The sequence below is a fragment of the Caretta caretta genome, chromosome 1 (genome assembly GCF_965140235.1).
Source record: "Caretta caretta isolate rCarCar2 chromosome 1, rCarCar1.hap1, whole genome shotgun sequence".
Classification (NCBI taxonomy): Eukaryota; Metazoa; Chordata; order Testudines; family Cheloniidae; genus Caretta; species Caretta caretta.
In genome coordinates this window covers 161,188,830-161,207,891 of record NC_134206.1, presented here as the reverse complement: position 1 = coordinate 161,207,891, position 19,062 = coordinate 161,188,830, and the positions used below count along the sequence as shown (strand labels likewise).

The 19,062-nt window shown below is 41.8% G+C and overlaps 1 protein-coding gene and 1 non-coding gene across 5 annotated transcripts in view; both read left to right on the top strand.

Moving 5' to 3' along the window:
- Positions 1-17,981, top strand: part of IGSF5 (immunoglobulin superfamily member 5) — a 96,300-nt gene extending 78,319 nt beyond the window's left edge. For 3 of the 4 annotated variants that reach the window (XM_048866381.2, XM_048866361.2, XM_048866372.2), the window contains 4 exons: positions 567-591; positions 4,548-4,660; positions 11,178-11,254; positions 17,180-17,977. In XM_048866381.2, coding sequence (XP_048722338.1) covers positions 567-591; positions 4,548-4,660; positions 11,178-11,254; positions 17,180-17,683 — 719 coding nt within the window. In that variant the 3' untranslated portion in view covers positions 17,684-17,977. Of the gene's footprint in view, positions 1-566; positions 592-4,547; positions 4,661-11,177; positions 11,255-17,179 lie in introns of all 4 variants that reach the window. The other variant, XM_048866391.2, reaches the window with a different exon arrangement.
- LOC125630736 (U5 spliceosomal RNA) lies at positions 15,434-15,551 on the top strand. The gene has a single exon (XR_007354779.1). It is a non-coding gene; the product is annotated as a U5 spliceosomal RNA (small nuclear RNA).
- Positions 17,982-19,062: the final 1,081 nt, after the last annotated feature.

Below are 19,062 nucleotides of genomic sequence, written 5' to 3'. Positions count from 1 at the left end.
CCTCACACCTATATCTGTGCTATTGAAGTCCTCAAATCGTAGTTTAAAGACTTCAAGAAGCAGAGAATCCTACAGCAAGTTAAAGCATAGTGCATGGTTTGGTAAGGATTGTTCAGGGAAGAAAGGTGATTCTGATAACCAGTGGCTTGTAGATACTACAGATAGTTGCCTGCTGACTTCTTCTGATGTAACTTGTTTCCAGTGGAATTGGTGGCTCGTTAGTATTTCTGTCAATAGTAAAGAGGAAGGGTAAGATTTTCAAAAGTGAGTAAATGAAGTAGAACACAAATCTCATTGACAGTCACTGTACATCTACATCTAGATTTGTACAGCTATCCAATGTACACACCAGCTACAAATGCATTCAGTAAATTCTTTCCTAGTATTAATTTTCCATGTAAGCAAGTACACCAGGATGTTATGTGACTGCAGACGGGAGGGGAGGGCAGCTATGAAATAATTTCTGTATTAAAATACAGTCTGAACTGTGAGAAAGTGAGAGAACCTCAGTAGCAAGCCTTATTTTATTTCACTGTATTTTAAAACCATTTCTTCCTTCCTTTCAGAGTCCACCTATCAAAAGGAGTTGAGGTAAGTTGAATACCATGGATTTCCCCCTCTGGTATGCCCAGCATCAACCTTCCCAGTCCCTCCCTCTGGGATGCGAGTTTTATGCTGAGCCTTTTAGGCTACTCTGCAAGCTATGGGTGTGATTCCTTGCTTGTGTACACATACTCGCTCTAGCAGCATACTGGGGTTGCATGGGCAGCAGCAGCAGCTTAGCTGTGTTGAGTACAAACCTGCCCGATCCCCGTGGGCATGTACTCAGCACGGCTAAGCTAGACCTCAATGCTGCTATGGCTATGCTATTATTTATACTCCTGCCAGTTCTCATCAAGTTAGTGTGAGTTATATGGGAATTATACCCCTTGCTCACAATGCAAACGTAGCTTTTGAGGTACAGCCCAAAATCTCATTCCACTTTTAGTTTTCTCCCCAAAATGATTATACAACCAAGTCTACATAATTGGAAGTTATAAATCACTACCTTTAAAAAAGTAACCCCCAGTCAGAAACGTGCCCGTTACATGCATTGGAGTGAATCAGCAACACCATATTACTGAAAACTGTAACTGATGTTCCCATAAAACTTCTTTTGAAGATGATCAAAATGATCTAGTTACTGAGTTCCAGATTCAGCAATATACCTAAGCACGTGCTTAACTTATAAGCATGTGAGCAGTCCCAATAAAGCCGATGAGAATACTCAGGTACCCAAAAATTAAGCATATGCTCAAGTACTTCACTGAATATGGGTTTAGATTTGATCCTATACTTCTAGATATTCCAATTTTGCACCAGATTTCCTCCAGCCTCAACACTCAGCATTTGCAACAAATTCCACAGGAGGTCACTGTGCACCAAAATAGCTCTCTCTTCCAAGTTTCAGTCAAGATTACAGTAGATTTACAATTTGCCCAGAGTATAACTGAGCTAGAATTTCTGTGGTACAGAAGAAATGTTGAAACTGAGATGGATTGATGCAAATTAAATGAGACTGATTGGCAGACAAATTTGATGATGTCCCCTGCTTTTTTAAGGATCATTAGTTATACTACAGAAAAAGCTGCCAGTGATACCTGTCAACACTTCCTACTTAACCAAATTGAGTATCAGACACATCTGAATACAAAGCAACCTAATTGGTTTTGCATTACTGCATTAGGTTGAAACACCTTAAAAGGTAGGATCCTGTTAATCAATATTAAGATCCTATTTGTCAGTATTAATGTGAACAGAAAAACTTTTTCAATGGGGTTACTTTGTGTTATCCTTTTTAATTTTTTAGGTGTACACTGTGAATCCAACCATAGTTATTATATGCTTCTGGGATATTTAATCCTACTTTGCTTTCTGTCTCCTAGCTATTTTTGATCAATGACAATACTTTGCCTTTCACACCATGATACTTAACTTCTTTAGTAACATCTTGTGTGAAACCTGGTCAACAGCCTCTTGAAAATCTACCAACACGGCTACAACAACACTGCATAAATACATTTTGTCATCTGGTTCTCCTTTATCCACTATTTTATTGACCCATTCAAATAATTCTGAGAGATTAGTGAAACAAGATTTTCCTGTGAAGAAACCATGCTGAGTAGTCCTTATCATATCATGATCTTCCAGGTGTTTTGTTATTCTGTTTGTAATTATTGTTTCAACCAATTTATCAGGTACAGCTAGATAAACTGGTTGGACTAAATCAATAAAGCATCTGAGGCCAAATGCAGGTCCAAGTCAATTTTTATTTTTGATTCAAATAAAACTGCTGTATAAAGGATCTGTTATTGTGGCTCGTATTCTGAGTCCTGACCAGACTCACTGTATGGATTAATCCTGCTAGGGCTGAACCTATTGGTATGTCTACACTGCAGTTTGACACCGGCCCATGCCAGCTTACTCGAGCACACGGGGTTTGGGTGAAGGGGTTGTTTAATCATCAGGTAGATATTTGGGCTCAGGCTGCAGCTTGAGCTCTGGGATCCTTGCACATCACAGGGTCCTAGAGCCCAGGCACCAACCTGATCTTGAATGTCTACCCTGCAATTAAAAAGCCCCTTAGCCTGAGCCCTACAAGCTCGAGTCAGCTGGCACAGACCAGCCAGGGATTTTTAATTGCAGTGTAACCACACCTATGATTCTCTAAAGAGGGAATCTACACAACAGATGAAGTCAGTAGTTCAGGGAGTGTACATGCTAAAACACAATGTCCAAATCTATTGCCCTCATCCAGGTACACGCCTGCCTCTCTCTTTCCACAGAGGGTCCACAGGGTGTTTTTTCCACAGGTTTTGAAGGAGTGCAAGGCAGGGCATAACAGTTATGTCTGGTTGCCTCTTTTCTGTGTACACCTATTATTAAAATAAAAAGGAGCTTGAATGTGACCCATGGTAAATGAAGTTGGAGCTTCATAAAATGCTACATGTTTTTTAGTCCCTAGTCTAACACAAGAAGTCCTGTTGACTTCAGTGGGGCTACTCACATGATTAACTTTAATCACATGCTTAAGTACTTTGCTGGCTCAGGGCCTTAGGGTTTATATTGAATTTAGGAACTCAGCAAAGCAAAGACTTTAAGTACATGTGCAACTTTACTCACGTAAATGGTCCCAATGAAGACAAAGGGGCTACTCATGTGTTTAAAGTTACACATGAGCATAAGTGTTTGCAGGACTGGTACTTTTGTTTTCTAATTATATCTATAAATGAGTGCTCTCTATCCCTAAATACTGCATTGGAACGACACTAGCTTCATATAGGGTTTAAAAAAACTCATTGCAGTCTACTCATCTGATCCTAACATCTATTTATTTAGATCTATAGAAGCATTGAAAATGCCCCTGTCTGAAACTCTAGGCACTTTGTACATTATGTTAAAAGTATAGAAATAAATGCAGCAATTTCCCCAAATAATGGGAACAAAGAAAAAAATCCCTCTCCAGCTACAAATCCCAGCCCTTCTTCCGCACACCCCTGCCCTTAGCTGGCTTGTCTCTCCCCAAAAGCCTGGGCAAAGAGATGGACCTTTCAGCATGCCCTGGAGGACCCCAGACTTGAGCTATTTGGAACAAATGACGAGTAAAATCCCTTGTAGCGCAACAGAGTGATAAATAGAATTATATTATCTGTATCCCACTGGCTACAAATGTAGGCCCCCACCCTGCAAATGCTTACATATGTGCTTAACGGAGGAGTAGTCCTATTGATTTCAGTGGGACGAGACACCTGCTTGAGGTTAGGCATGTGTGTAAATGTTTGAAGGATCAGGGCCATAGGTCAGATTGTGATGGAGCCTTACATGGTGTGTTTGGGAGGATGCACACAAGAAGCCTCCTGTTGCCTTGCACAGCTTGCAAAAAGACCTGGTGCACTTCACCCCAAAGAGGAGCTGGGGGTGGGGAGGCAGAGGCAGAGCCATAGCCTGGCCTCCTCACCAAACTGGCCCACAGAACCACAGGAAGCAGGTTGCACCCTCCTCAATGGTGGGGAGGCAGAAGGAGCAGACTGCATAGTCCCCCTGCCCCCAGGGATACTCTCCTTATTGCTCCCAATGCAGGGCTGTAGTTAAATCACACAATCAAGGTCAGAATATTGGGTTGTCCTTTAGTTCTTACAAAAATTTTGAAATGGGTCACAGACTTGAAGTCTTAAGATGTTAATCATCTTAATTTCCCAAATGTTATTAAGCATCTGATCAGAACTTTTTAAGCAAAGCCTAGTTAGAATTTATACAAGACTGTGCATGCAGTAGGTAAATTCTTTCAAGGATTATACATTATTTTTCTTTACTCTTTTGGAAGTTGGACACATCTGCAAGTCCTTTGGCCCAGATCCTCAAAGGTATTTAGGTATCTAACTTCCATGAAAATCAATGAGAATTAGGTGCCGAAATACCTTTGAGAATTTGTGCCTCACTCTCTGTTGGATACTGCCTAAGAATGCCAATAGCATGTAGGTTTTAATGATTGGAATTTTTATTTCCAGAAAAGTTTCAACTAAGAAAACCAACGATAGCAATATGAAGACCAGGAGAAGCAGTGGTAATGAAAATTCTGGGTACAGTCCAGAGGACCCAGTGTACACAAAACAAATGCCAAGTGAGTCAAACATGTCAGTGATAATGAAGCAAGCATAATAGAGTTGGCTCACCAATTTCCAAGAAATGAGTATTTTTTACTCTGTGCTACTTAAAGTCTTAGAATACCCAATATATTATGGAAAACACAATGTGTGCCTGACCCTATTCAGGGAAGTTCAGATCTCTCAGAATGCTAGGGTGTTTGGAGGCTTCCAAACACAGTTGTAGTTGTAGGGGTGGACCTTTGCCCAAAAATCTAAGTGAATGTGTGAACTGAGCATTTGTGAAGTTGTAAAAACTTTGATTGTTTAAAAAAAATTCTTCCATGTGTCTTTTCACTTCCAAATTCCTGCAAGGGCTGGAGATGGAGGAACAGAATCCCACAAGAAAGGCTGTTCTTGCAGTGATTTATAGTTTGACTGAAAGCAGAAAATGCAAGAAACATCACAACAAAGCCTGTTGGTGTGAGATTTCCAATCCAGTTTTGCAGAAATTATAATAGTTTAGCTAACTCTTGGAATTTTGGATGCTTCTCTGAATACAACCGCACTTCTGAATGTTTTAAGGCTCGTCCATCGCTACTATTTTGCTACCCATGTTACTTAATAATAATTACAGTTGGTACTACTGTATTTTTTTAGTTAATTCATGCAATAAATGTTCATAGAATTATAGAATATCAGGGTTGGAAGGGACCTCAGGAGGTCATCTAGTCCAACCCCCTGCTTAAAGCAGGACCAATCCCCAACTAAATCATCCCAGCCAGGGCTTTGTCAAGCCTGACCTTAAAAACTTCTAAGGAAGGAGATTCCACCACCTCCCTAGGTAACACATTCCAGTGCTTCACCACCCTCCTAGTGAAAAAGTTTTTCCTAATATCCAACCTAAAACTCCCCCACTGCAACTTGAGACCATTACTCCTTGTTCTGTCATCTGCTACCACTGAGAACAGTCTAGATCCATCCTCTTTGGAACCCCCTTTCAGGTAGTTGAAAGCAGCTCTCAAATCCCCCCTCATTCTTCTCTTCTGCAGACTAAACAATCCCAGTTCCCTCAGCCTCTCCTCATAAGTCATTCGAGTCCCCTAATCATTTTTGTTGCCCTCCGCTGGACGTTTTCCAATTTTTCCACATTCTTCTTGTAGTGTGGGGCTCAAAACTGGACACAGTACTCCAGATGAGGCCTCACCAATGTCAAATAGAGGGGAACGATCACGTCCCTCAATCTGCTGGCAATGCCCCTACTTATACGTCCCAAAATGCCATTGGCCTTCTTGGCAACAAGGGCACACTGTTGACTCATATCCAGCTTCTCGTCCACTGTAATCACTAGGTCCTTTTCTGCAGAACTGCTGCCTAGCCATTCGGTCCCTAGTCTGTAGCGGTGCATGGGATTCTTCCGTCCTAAGTGCAGGACTCTGCACTTGTCCTTGTTGAACCTCATCAGATTTCTTTTGGCCCAATCCTATAATTTGTCTAGGTCCCTCTGTATCCTATCCCTACCCTCCAGCGTATCTACCTCTCCTCCCTGTTTAATGTCATCTGCAAACATGCTGAGGGTGCAATCCACGCCATCCTCCAGATCATTAATGAAGATATTGAACAAAACCGGCCCCAGGACCAACCCTTGGGGCACTCCACTTGATACTGGCTGGCAACTAGACATGGAGCCTGTCAAGGTTCCTTCCCCACTCTGAACTCTAGGGTACAGATCTGGGGACCTGCATGAAAGACCCCCTAAGCTTATTCTTACCAGCTTAGGTTAAAAACTTCCTCAAGGTACAAACTTTGCCTTGTCCTTGAACCCTATGCTGCCACCACCAAGTATGTTAAACAAAGAACAGGGAAAGAGCCCACTTGGAGACGTCTTCCCCCCAAAATATCCCACCAAGCCCTACACCCCCTTTCCTGGTGATGGCTTGATAAAAATCCTCACCAATTTGCATAGGTGAATACAGACCCAAACCCTTGGATCTTAAGAACAATGAAAAAACAATCAGGTTCTTAAAAGAAGAATTTTAATTAAAGAAAAAGTAAAAGAATCACCTCTGTAAAATCAGGATGGTAAATACCTTACAGGGTAATCAGATTCAGAACATAGAGAATCCCTCTAGGCAAAACCTTAAGTTACAAAAAGACACAAAAACAGGAATATACATTCCATTCAGCACAGCTATTTTGCCAGCCATTAAACAAAAGCATTCTAATGCATTTCTAGCTAGATTGCTTACTAACTTTTTACAGGAGTTCTGAAGAGCATTCCTGATCTGTTCTCAGCAAAAGCATCACACAGACAGACAGACCCTTTGTTTCCCCCCCCCCCCCACCTCCAGCTTTGAAAGTATCTTGTCTCCTCATTGGTCATTTTGGTCAGGTGCCAGCGAGGTTATCTTAGCTTCTTAACCCTTTACAGGTGAAAGGGTTTTGCCTCTGGCCAGGAGGGATTTTATAGTTCTGTATACAGAAAGGTGGTTACCCTTCCCTTTATATTTATGACAGAGTCATTGATCACTACCCATTGAGCCCGACAATCTAGCCAGCTTTCTATCCACCTTATAGTCCATTCATCCAGCCCATACTTCTTTAACTTGCTAGCAAGAATACTGTGGGAGACTGTGTCAAAAGCTTTGCTAAAGTCAAGGAACAACATGTCCACTGCTTTCCCCTCATCCACAGAGCCAGTTATCTCATCATAGAAGGCAATTAGATTAGTCAGGCATGACTTGCCTGTGGTGAATCCATGCTTACTGTTCCTGATCACTTTCCTCTCCTCTAAGTGCTTCAGAATTGATTCCTTGAGGACCTGCTCCATGATTTTTCCAGGGACTGAGGTGAGGCTGACTGGCCTGTAGTTCCCAGGATCCTCCTTCTTCCCTTTTTTAAAGATGGGCACTACATTAGCCTTTTTTCAGTCATCCGGGACCTCCCCGCATCGCCATGAGTTTTCAAAGATAATGGCCAATGGCTCTGCAATCACATCTGCCAACTCCTTTAGCACTCTCAGATGCAGCACATCCAGCCCCATGGACTTGTGCTCGTCCAGCTTTTCTAAATAGACCCAAACCACTTCTTTCTCCACAGAGGGCTGGTCAACTCCTCCCCATGCTGTACTGCCCAGTGCAGTAGTCTGGGAGCTGACCTTGTTTGTAAAGACAGAGGCAAAAAAAGCATTGAATACATTAGCTTTTTCCACATCCTCTGTCACTGTAGCCCCTGAATGAGGCCCCTCCCTCATTCAGTAAGGGGCCCACCCTTTCCTTGACTTTCTTCTTGTTGCTAACATACCTGAAGAAACCCTTCTTGTTACTCTTAACATCTCTTGCTAGCTGCAACTCCAGGTGTGAATTGGCCTTCCTGATTTCACTCCTGCATGCCTGAGCAATATTTTTATATTCATCCCTGGTCATTTGTCCAATCTTCCACTTCTTGTAAGCTTCTTTTTTGTGTTTAAGATCAGCAAGGATTTCACTGTTAAGCCAAGCTGGTCGCCTGCCATATTTACTATTCTTTCTACACATTGGGATGGTTTGTCCCTGTAATCTCAATAAGGATTCTTTAAAATACAGCCAGCTCTCCTGGACTCCTTTCCCCCTCATGTTATTCTCCCAGGGGATCCTGCCCATCAGTTCCCTGAGGGAGTTAAAGTCTGCTTTTCTGAAGTCCAGGGTCCATATTCTGCTGCTCTCCTTTCTTCCTTGTGTCAGGATCCTGAACTCGACTATCTCATGGTCACTGCCTCCCAGGTTCCCATCCACTTTTGCTTCCCCTACTAATTCTTCCCGGTTTGTGAGCAGCAGGTCAAGAAGAGCTCTGCCCCTAGTTGGTTCCTCCAGCACTTGCACCAGGAAATTGTCCCCTACATTTTCCAAAAACTTCCTAGATTGTCTGTGCACCGCTGTATTGCTCTCCCAGCAGATATCAGGGTGATTGAAGTTTCCCATGAGAACCAGGGCCTGCGATCTAGTAACTTTTGTTAGTGTGCCAGAAGAAAGCCTCTTCCACCTCATCCCCCTGGTCCGGTGGTCTATAGCAGACTCCCACCACGACATCACCCTTGTTGCTCATACTTCTAAACTTAATCCAGAGACTCTCAGGTTTTTCTGCAGTTTCATACTGGAGCTCTGAGCAGTCATGCTGCTCTCTTACATACAATGCAACTCCCCCACATTTTCTGCCCTTCCTGTCCTTCCTGAACAGTTTATATCCATCCATGACAGTACTTCAGTCATGTGAGTTATCCCACCAAGTCTCTGTTATTCCAATCACATCATAATTCCTTGACTGAACCAGGACTTCCAGTTCTCCCTGCTTGTTTCCCAGGCTTCTTGCAATTTTGTATAGGCACTTAAGATAACTTGCTGTTTGTCCTGCTTTCTTAGTATGAGGCAGGAGCCTCCCCTCTTGCGCTCTCCTGCTCGTCTCCCCTCCCGGTATCGCACGTCCCCACTTAACTCAGGGCTTTGGTCTCCTTCCCCCGGTGAACCTAGTTTAAAGCCCTCCTCACTAGGTTAGCCAGCCTGCTTGCGAAGATGATCTTCACTCTCTTCGTTAGGTGGAGCCCCTTTTCCTAGCAATCCTCCTTCTTGGAACACCATCCCATGGTCAAAGAATCCAAAGCCTTCTCTCCGACACCACCTGCGTAGCCATTCGTTGATTTCCACGATTCAATGGTCTCTACCTGGGCCTTTTCCTTCCACAGGGAGGATGGACAAGAACACCACTTGCACCTCAAACTCCTTTATCCTTCTTCCCAAAGCCACGTAGTCTGCAGTGATCTGCTCGGTATCATTCTTGGCAGTGTCATTGGTGCCCACGTGGAGAAGCAGGAAGGGGTAGCGATCCGAGGGCTTGATGAGTCTCGGCAGTCTCTCCGTCACATCGTGAATCCTAGCTCCTGGCAAGCCACAGACTTGTTGTATTGTTCATTCATGCAGCTACTACTCTTGGAATGATATCTCAGGGTAACATTTCAATATCCTCATAGTTTTTCAGGCATGGGTGGGTATTTCTTTGGGTTATTATCTTATACAATAGTACAGAGATATTCTTAGAGGATGATATGTTTATGGATTGGTTTCAGAGTAGCAGCCGTGTTAATCTGCATTCGCAAAAAGAAAAGGAGGACTTGTGGCACCTTAGAGACTAACCAATTTATTTGAGCATAAGCATCCGATGAAGTGAGCTGTAGCTCACGAAAGCTCATGCTCAAATAAATTGGTTAGTCTCTTAGGTGCCACAAGTCCTCCTGTTCTTTTGATGTTTATGGATGATATACTTATGGAACAGTGAACCCCACTGACGCGTCCAGCTTCCCACCACAGTACATTCTGTTTCCATGTAGTAGAACTCTTAATTAGAGCTGGGCAATTTTTTGGTGGTGGGGGAGGGAATAGTAAATTACCCCACATATACATTATTGGGAACACTAAAAATATTCAAGAATTCAGGACAAAAAAGGCTGATTTTTTTTTTGAAATGCTGAAATATTTTGTTTTGACATTTTTAAAATGAACTGTTTTGACGTTTTGTTCCAAAGGCACATTGTCTTCGAAAAAGTGCCATTTCAAACTGACATTTGAACCCTTTAGTTCAACCCAAATTTTTTTGCCGTGAGAAATATCAAAATGCAATTTAAATTCTAAAATAACTGATTTTTCCTCCTGCTTTTTTGGTTTGGCCACTGAACCAAAAAAAATAATTATTCACTCAGCTCTACTCTTAACTGTATAGACTGTATAATCCTGGGTGTGGGGGTGGTTAAAAAGCCCAACAGCTACATTTTAAAGTGGTGGTTTTTATAATGTTTGCATTCACCATGGTGACTACAGAGTGGTGGCTAAGGACTTGGTAGACCACTGACTGCTGTACCATGTCTGGAAGATATAGGTGGAGGTACAAAAGTTGGAGAGAGCCCAATTCTTTGAACAGCTTATGTTTCCCACAGAAATACAAGGAAAAACAATTGCCCTTTGCAGTCCTTTTCTCCATGTTGCTGAATATATGTATGAAAATATACTAGAGATTTAAGATTTTAGCAATAAATGATTAATGTAATGCAAATTCCAGCTCCCAGACAGGAGGCCTGTACTTGAACGTATATAGACAAATAGTAAATGTAAATCTCAACCAAATCCTCAAATCCTTGCTTGCCACTTGTATTTATAATCACATTCGTTTGCTGTATCAAACATTTCAAGGATGTAAAATGATTGTACACAGCGTATAATCCAACTATGCACACTTTCTCCTAAAAAACAAGTACATATAAAGAAGTGCATCTACTATGAAGATTGCAGTGGTCCACAGAAGCAATATATTGCTATTTCATAAAGTATAAACTTAGACAAGCTTAGATAAACTTCAGCAAGAAGATTCTACAGTCTTCTAGATGAGTTCCTTGAAAATTCATTAGGTAGAAGTAACTCCGCAAAACACCTACAGTAACGAATCATGTTTTATTTTTATACCAGAATGATTTATGGTTCATGCCATGTTGGACAGTGAATAACAATGATCTTATATACTCTTCTGTTACAGGAATCGCCCCTCTTCCTCCAATGGCCTCCAGCTTGAATGGTCCAGAACAAGATTTAGAAGTCAGTTCTACGTCAGAGGTAATTGGAAAACAACCCACTGAGATCTTGATATTTTCATATAGCAAATATGTTCTATACTTAGATCATGGATTTCTAAAGGACTTTGAAATTTAAAAGCCAAGTAGGGCTCCATTCGGGCGTTCAACATTATCTCCTTTTAGCTTCTATGAAACACTGGAGGCTAATGCTAGTTTCTTAGCTTTGCATCTAAAATTAAAAATCTAAAAATTTGGTTTAAAAGTTTTTTGTTTTTATTAATTATGTACACCTTCCTACCAGCCTGGGCTATAACTACGCAAGATCTGGGCTCCTTATCGTATGCTCATTTCTATTCCCAACCACCCAGACCCCCTCAGACTCACCCATCTGCTCCTGAAAAAAAAAATCTAGATCCTAGGTCTAGACCCAGATCCTAGGTTCTGCTACATGCCCCTTTGTGCTTCTCAGGTGGAGCAAAGGGGATAGCCAGCAGCTGAATTTCCACTGCCAGCGCGATAGGGACTTTTGCTGGCATAGAGCTGCCATAACCATAGGCAATTAACGTCTCATCTTTTTCTAGAATCAAGGCAACATTAATACAATAGTTATCATTACTTAAAACAGTCCAGTCTTTTATTCATCAGCAGGAATTCCTCCTTGGTTCAGCTTTTCAAGAAGTCACCTGTTTGTATATTAAAGAGCCCATTAGATTATGGAGTTTTTTGCTCTGCTTTCAATGTGCAACATTTCCTTGCTTCTGTGTGCAGTAGTTGGCTCACCTCCAGCTCATAAGATGCTGCAATTCAGTAGCACATAGGGCCTGATCCAAACCACACTGAACTCATTGGGTGAATTTCCATTCATTTCAGCAGGGTTTGGATCAGGCCCATACTTCCTAAAAAGTTTTGAGATGAAACATTGATATAGGTATAAAGTACACTATGGGGCATGCTCTTGGAACATGCTTTAATGCGATGGCTATTCTACCGGAACTTATCCCAGGAAACTCTCCTGCTTCATTAGAATCGGGGTGGGGAGAAGTGCCATTAGTTAGAAAAGAAATGTGAACATACTTTGTGGCATAAAAGATGGCAGTTTATCATTCATAAGACTATCTTCTCTGCCCTCAGTAATTCATGATCAGGATAATATGGAAGTTCATTTCCTCTATGATTTTTGTTCTTCTCAGCATGTAAGTCTCTTGGTCTATTTGATTTGGAGCTGAGAACAATAGCTGTTACAAGAAAGCACCAGGATGACATTGAGTGACAGGCTCAGATGAATGTAGGAACAACAAAGTGACATGAAGAATGATGTAGCTCAATTCCATAATGATCTCCTCTGTATAGTACAGAGGAAAGATATAGGTTACCACAAAGCAGCAGTTTGGCAAAACTGCAGTCCCGCAGCCACTATAGGGACTTAAAAAGCTAACTTCTACACACAGGTATCTCTCTCGCCTCTCTTGTGTTACTCCAACCTGAGAAGGCTTTGACTACTTGACCAACCACTTTGCTCCATCTAAGGTTCTTTTGTAGACAGATCCTAGCAAGCTGGTCTGTGAAACTCACCATGTCATGTTTTTGTCAGAGTGCCAACTTGATAATTTCACAAATGCCCCTAGCATTTCCTTGTTTACTTTGGAATATTGATATTGCAGGATTTAATAAGTACTTAGCCATAAAACAAAATCTTTCTGGTTTATGTATTTATTTTTCTAAAATAACTCAGAAAAAAACTTTTATGCCTGCATCTTCCTCCTCTCCAAAGGTGAAATCCTGGCCCTACTGAAGTGAAAGGGAGTTTTGTCCATTTTGTCAGGCCTTTGCTATTCTAGATTTTCAAGTTTGTCTGATTTGGCCTTTGAAACTACTGCTCGTGCTAAAAGTTACAAGTACACCAGTACATAGAAGCACATACCTGCTCACAAGGATAGGCCATTACACTGTGAGTTCTTTGTGGACTATTTTAGAACATGTTGCTATTGCATGAAGCTATGTACATTTATGGCACAATGAGAATAGGTGTATTTATGTGTTTAAGTGCCCAGAACTAGGTGCTTAGTATGTGTTTAAAATAGGCACAGATGATGTTAAATGCTCAGAATGAAGTGTGAGGCCTTGTATTGCTGACTAGAGTCTAAGGATGAGATTGGGACTTTAGACAGACACAGCACCACTTCCTTTGCTACCTTGGACAGTTACTTGATACTCAGAGGAACAGCCGTGTTCCTCTTGTTTTTTCCTACCCCCCCCCCCCAGATGTTCTGGTTTAACTTGGATTTAAACTTGGAGAGTGGTCAGTTTAGATGAGCTATTACCAGCAGGAGAGTGAGTTTGTGTGTGTATGGGGGTGGGGGGGATGTGAGAAAACCTGGATCTATGCAGGAAATAGCCTGACTTGATTATGTAAAGAGTTGTCACTTTGGATGGGCTAGCACCAGCAGGAGAGTGAATTTGTGTGGGGGGGTGGAGGGTGAGAAAACCTGGATTTTTGCTGGAAATGGCCCACCTGTTGATCACTTTAGATAAGCTATTACCAGCAGGACAGTGGGGTGGGAGGAGGTATTGTTTCATATTCTCTGTGTGTATATAAAGTCTGCTGCAGTTTCCACGGTATACATCTGATGAAGTGAGCTGTAGCTCACGAAAGCTCATGCTCAAATAAATTGGTTAGTCTCTAAGGTGCCACAAGTACTCCTTTTCTTTTTACTTGATACTGGTTCCACTGCACATGCTCTAAAATGCTGCACATATGCAAGTGTTTTTTCTGTGATGTTACAAAACAACTGAAAAGAAATATGACCAAATAATGGTTTCTATGTAGATTCGTGTGGATTACTATTTACTGTTACTTTTCATTGAAGTTGAATTAATAGTTGTGGTACAAGACTCATTTTTAAATAAAACTGGTTTAGGAAAAGTTAGCTTTCAGTACAGCTAGCTAGTCTATTAGTTAAACTCGCCCACTTTTGTATTAATTGAAGCTATTTCATTTGTGGCAGACACAGACCCACACATTGCTTGCTTGCTTGGCCTTTGCCTCGTACTGTAAATTGGGATCGGTGGTGCAGATCTATAGAGCATGTGTGATTTGCACAGTTTTTATAAACCGGTTAGCCAGGCCTGATGTTCTTGGTTTGAAATCAGAATTTTTCTTCTCCTAGCTGGGCTGCCAAGCCCCACCTGCCCAGGCTTACACATTGAAAAACAAAACCTCTGGGCATTCTCAGGAACACTACGTTGATAATCAGCATAAATGTCCTAAGCAGTACTGAACTGTCTGAGAAGGGGCACTACTAGGTACGGCTCTAAGCCTTGCAATACCATCAAAACTTGGAGGCCTCATAGCGTTGTGCTTCCACCATTCTTAAAGGGCCAAGAGGCCTGGCTGTCCGAGGATGTGTCAACACTCCAAAAAAACCCTGCGATAGTGAGTCTCAGAGCCCAGGTCATCTGACTCGGGCTCGCAGGGCATGTGCTATGGGGCTAAAAAATAGTAGTGTAGACCTTTGGACTCCGGCTGGAGCCTGGGCTCTGAGACCCACTCCCCTCAATGGTTTTCAGAGCCTGTGCTCCAGCCTGAGCACCTACACTGCTACTTTTAGACCCAGAGCGTGAGCCCTGCAAGACCAAGTCACTTGACCTGGACTCTGAGACTCACAGTTGCGGCTTTTCTTGTTGCAGTGTTGACATAACCTAAGATGAAACATGAGTTCTCTATCCATTGTATAGTGGAAGCTGGGGATTGCGACTCCTTCATAATCAGAGTAACAACACAGATTTGCATTTTCCCTGCATGATTTCTTGCTGGGCCACTTGACAACATTTTCTTTATTTCAGATTTCATACCCCTATTACAGATACTGACATTCTTTCTCACGAGTTTTACAAGTCATTTGAATCACAATATTTGTCATCTAAAATGAAAGATACAACTTAAAGCATGGATGTGCCACAGAAGTGAATGTAGAGCCTTGTGCCCATTCAATATGGCTGAAGCATATTTCAGTATTTATTCTCTCATTTGTTCCCCTCTCAGCTACCTCCTCGCTTAAGTGTAGATTCAAGCTCTAACAGCTGGTAGCACAGTCAGGAAATGCTGGTCTGCTCCGTATTAATTTATCTTGTAAATTTGTAAAAGAGCTTTAGTATGCCAACTACAATCTCACCAATATTCTCTCAGGAAAGAGCCAGTGATGTGGCATTCAGTTCCTATATACTCTGGTTTCTCTTCAGATTGTATAAATCTTTCACCTTTACTAAAGATTTCTGTGGAGAGGAACATTTATGAGTTTATACAGCACACTGAAATCTTGTTTATTTTGAATGAGATGTTTCAACGTATAGAAAGCTGAGATCTATCTTCTGATGATATCTTGTATTAATTCATTGAAGAGTGAGCCTAGATCTATCTTTATATTATGCAATTTAGAAACTTCTCAGGATAACTGCTTAAAATAATCAAAAATCTTTCTGGGTAGCCATTATATTTCATATGGACTGCTAGCTAACAAAAATTTCACTAATGAAAAGGTGTGAGATATGTTCAAAGCAGTTGAAGATGCAACATCAAAATCATCACTAGCTCTTTTAATTGTTGCAACATTATCATGAACAATTTGACAACTGTCTTTCATTATCTCCCTTTTTCTCACCATTGTCTGATAAGCTTTGGAATTTTGGGAAGCCTGGATGGTCTCACAATATAAAGATGAAGCATTTCTATTAAACTAGCTGGTAGTCCAGTGTTCAGGCAGACCATGGAAGGGCTGTGTTGTCTAGCTCCGATTTCTCACATCAGAGAGGAAGACAGGGGAAAGTTAAGGTGGTTTACATCTACATCAATAACTGCATTTGTACACCGACTGATCAATTACTGCAGCTGCCAATATGTCACATGACAAACATGTAAAACAGTGTGCTGCTCATTCAAGATATTAAATGTCTTGTCAACCTGGAAAAAAATCAGATGGCCAGCCATATAACTTCCTGTTATTTGTTCTTGGTTGGTGATTACTGTTCAACCAAACAGTATGTTCAGTAGCCACAGGCATCTATGCATCTTGCTTGGCTCTCTCTGTCCAGGTACAGGAGACACTACCAGTGGCTCTTCTTCTTCTTCTTCCTTACCCTATTGCTCTTCTGGGTACTTTAACAGAAATGAAAAAAAGGGGAGGGAGAGGAATTACGTGAAGAATTGTTTCCACATTCCAGGAGGATATGGGAATGAAGACCCAAGCACCTGTCTCCCGGTCCCTGGATAATAAGGGAGGATGAGTAAACATCTGGGCTTTTGGCAATCCTTCCATGGAGGACAGGTGAGGGGAGTGAAGAACCTCCCTGGAGGAGAAGGAAGAGGAAATGAACACACTTGCTCTCCCTCACTGAAAGAAAGAGAATGGGAAGTGAAGACCCAATCACTTGTCTCTCCATCTCTGGAGATCTCTGTGCTTGGCTTCCTTGACACCTTGAGGAATCAGCAGAAAGAAGAACAGAAGCAGCAGTGGCAGCAGGAGAATGGCAGGGTTTGACGACAGGGCTTCATTTTCAGATGGTATTCATGCCTGGAGAGATTGACTATAATGCAAACACAGTCACTGAGAATGAATAGAATCTGAATCAAATATTAGCATTTTTCCTAGTCAAAGCTGTATGTGTGGTCTAATAGTATTGTGAGTACTATTATGTTCATAATGTTGTACTCACTGCAGTGCAAATAAAGTAGTGTGCAGACATCAAAATATCATACCTATAGTGCTGACATCTTAGGAGGACTAAGAGGAGGTCTTGCACACTCAGGCACTATCGGGCCACAGATAGGATTGCTCTGACCTTTACGTTTGTCTTCAACTCCTTGTGGATTCATAGGTACTGATCTAGCCACAAACCTGTTGGGTATCTATCATCATGTGATTATTCACCGTGCATTCTGATCATAACCTGCTTCCTTTTTCCCATACAGATCTCAACACATGTAGGGTGGCAGTCATCTCAGGTCCCCAGATCATCATGTTCTCTTCCATACCACACTTCCATTTCACCTGTGCATCACCATAATCATCATAGGCAGCAACCCAAGACACAAAACTACAAGAGGCAGCAAATAAAGACCCCTCACTTAAGGATTATTTACCCCAAGACCCTGCAATCCAGAAGCCAGCATCCACATATCAGGACCCTGTACCGCCACAAATACCAACACAGACATCAGCACCCACACACTAGGACCCTGCATCCCAGAACCCAGCAACCAAAGGGTCAGCACCTACAAACAAAGAACCAACAACTCAGAAGTCAGCACCCACAACCCAGGATCCACCAGCCCCAGGGGCAGCAAATCAAGAACCAGCACCCCCGTACCAGGACCCAACAATTCTGGGGTCAGGAACCCCAATCAAAGAAGCAGAAATCCACAGGTCAGAACCCCCAACTAGTGACTCAGAAACCAAAGGACCCTCATTTGTAATCCAGGAACCATCAATCCAGAGGCCAGCACCAGCAACTCATGACAGAACAAACCTGAAGCCCTCACCTGAACCTTAGATCCATCAACCTAGGAGCTGCCCCTGTGATCTTCCAAACCATCAAGTGCAGCAGCATTACTTTTGTTTTTGCAAACCTTCTACCTGTTGTTTTGCTCCTCCTTTCAGATTTGGGAATTGTTGGTTTTGTCTCCCCTTTCCTCCATTCTAATCAGGAAGATTTTGGTTGGTTGGTCTTCTTCTTTTTCATTTCCTCCATTATTGAGTTCCATGTTTGTGTCTTATTTCCCTTGTTTAAAATAAATTCCTTGTGTTTAGCATATTGTAACATTCTGTACTGATTGATTTAAACATTTCTTCTGTACAGTACATTCCCCAGCCTATGTGAAAATTAGATGCAAACTGTTAGGCATTTAGGGCCTTATCCAGCACATGTTGCAGCCAGTAGAAAAACTCCTATTGACTTCAGTGGGCTTTGGATCAGGCTTCTGATTAGGATCTTAAACCATGTTGACATCAAATTTGGCATTTACTTTTCAATGCTTAACAAGGTGCAATTTTAAATTACTAGATGGGACTTGACACCAAAGATTTGATTTACACAGAAATCCTTGCTCACGACCCCTTAGAGTAAAGCACTCAGGAACATACAGTGTCTCTTTATAGAAACTGGCAACACAAAACAACAGACAACAGCTGTCATAAATTAATCTCATCAGAATAGAAACTAATGTAAAACATTCATAGACTATGAATACTGGTTCTTTTGCACAGCAACTGCACTGATCAAGTCATACCATAAGCAAAAGATTTGGCAAATCATCATAGGGAAAACTAATGCTGTAGCATTTATCAGTTTAAAAATGATATGATATAAATATTGAGCTAAGGAGAAAGTTGCCAGCAAGCAGAAGACGAGGCCAAGGCATCTGTCCAGAGGTGCTGGAAAGTCTCCACTGTGAATACATTAGCTAAGGAAAAGCCACAGGAAGATGAATTCTGTTTAATTGCATATTTTGTTACTGGCAATGATGATAATGAAGTGTGCTTCTTGTTCAGAGTTACAGGGGTAAGCTGTGGACCAAATTTATGCTTTGGGAGTAAGATACTCTCAATGCATTTAGCTTTGGCCTTAGGGTTGTTTCACCTTCTTTGAAGCACTGATTTTAGTCCTACATGGCATGATGCAAAGTCCACTGAACTGAAGTTTTTACATTGACATCAGTGCACGTTGGATCAGGACCACAGGTATTTTTGCCCCAGAAAGGGCTATGAGGGCCAATTGTAAAGTTGCTGAGCACCTTCGGTGAGGTACTGAGCTCCTTCAATTCCCCTTGATTTCAACGGGCATTGAAAGCACTCA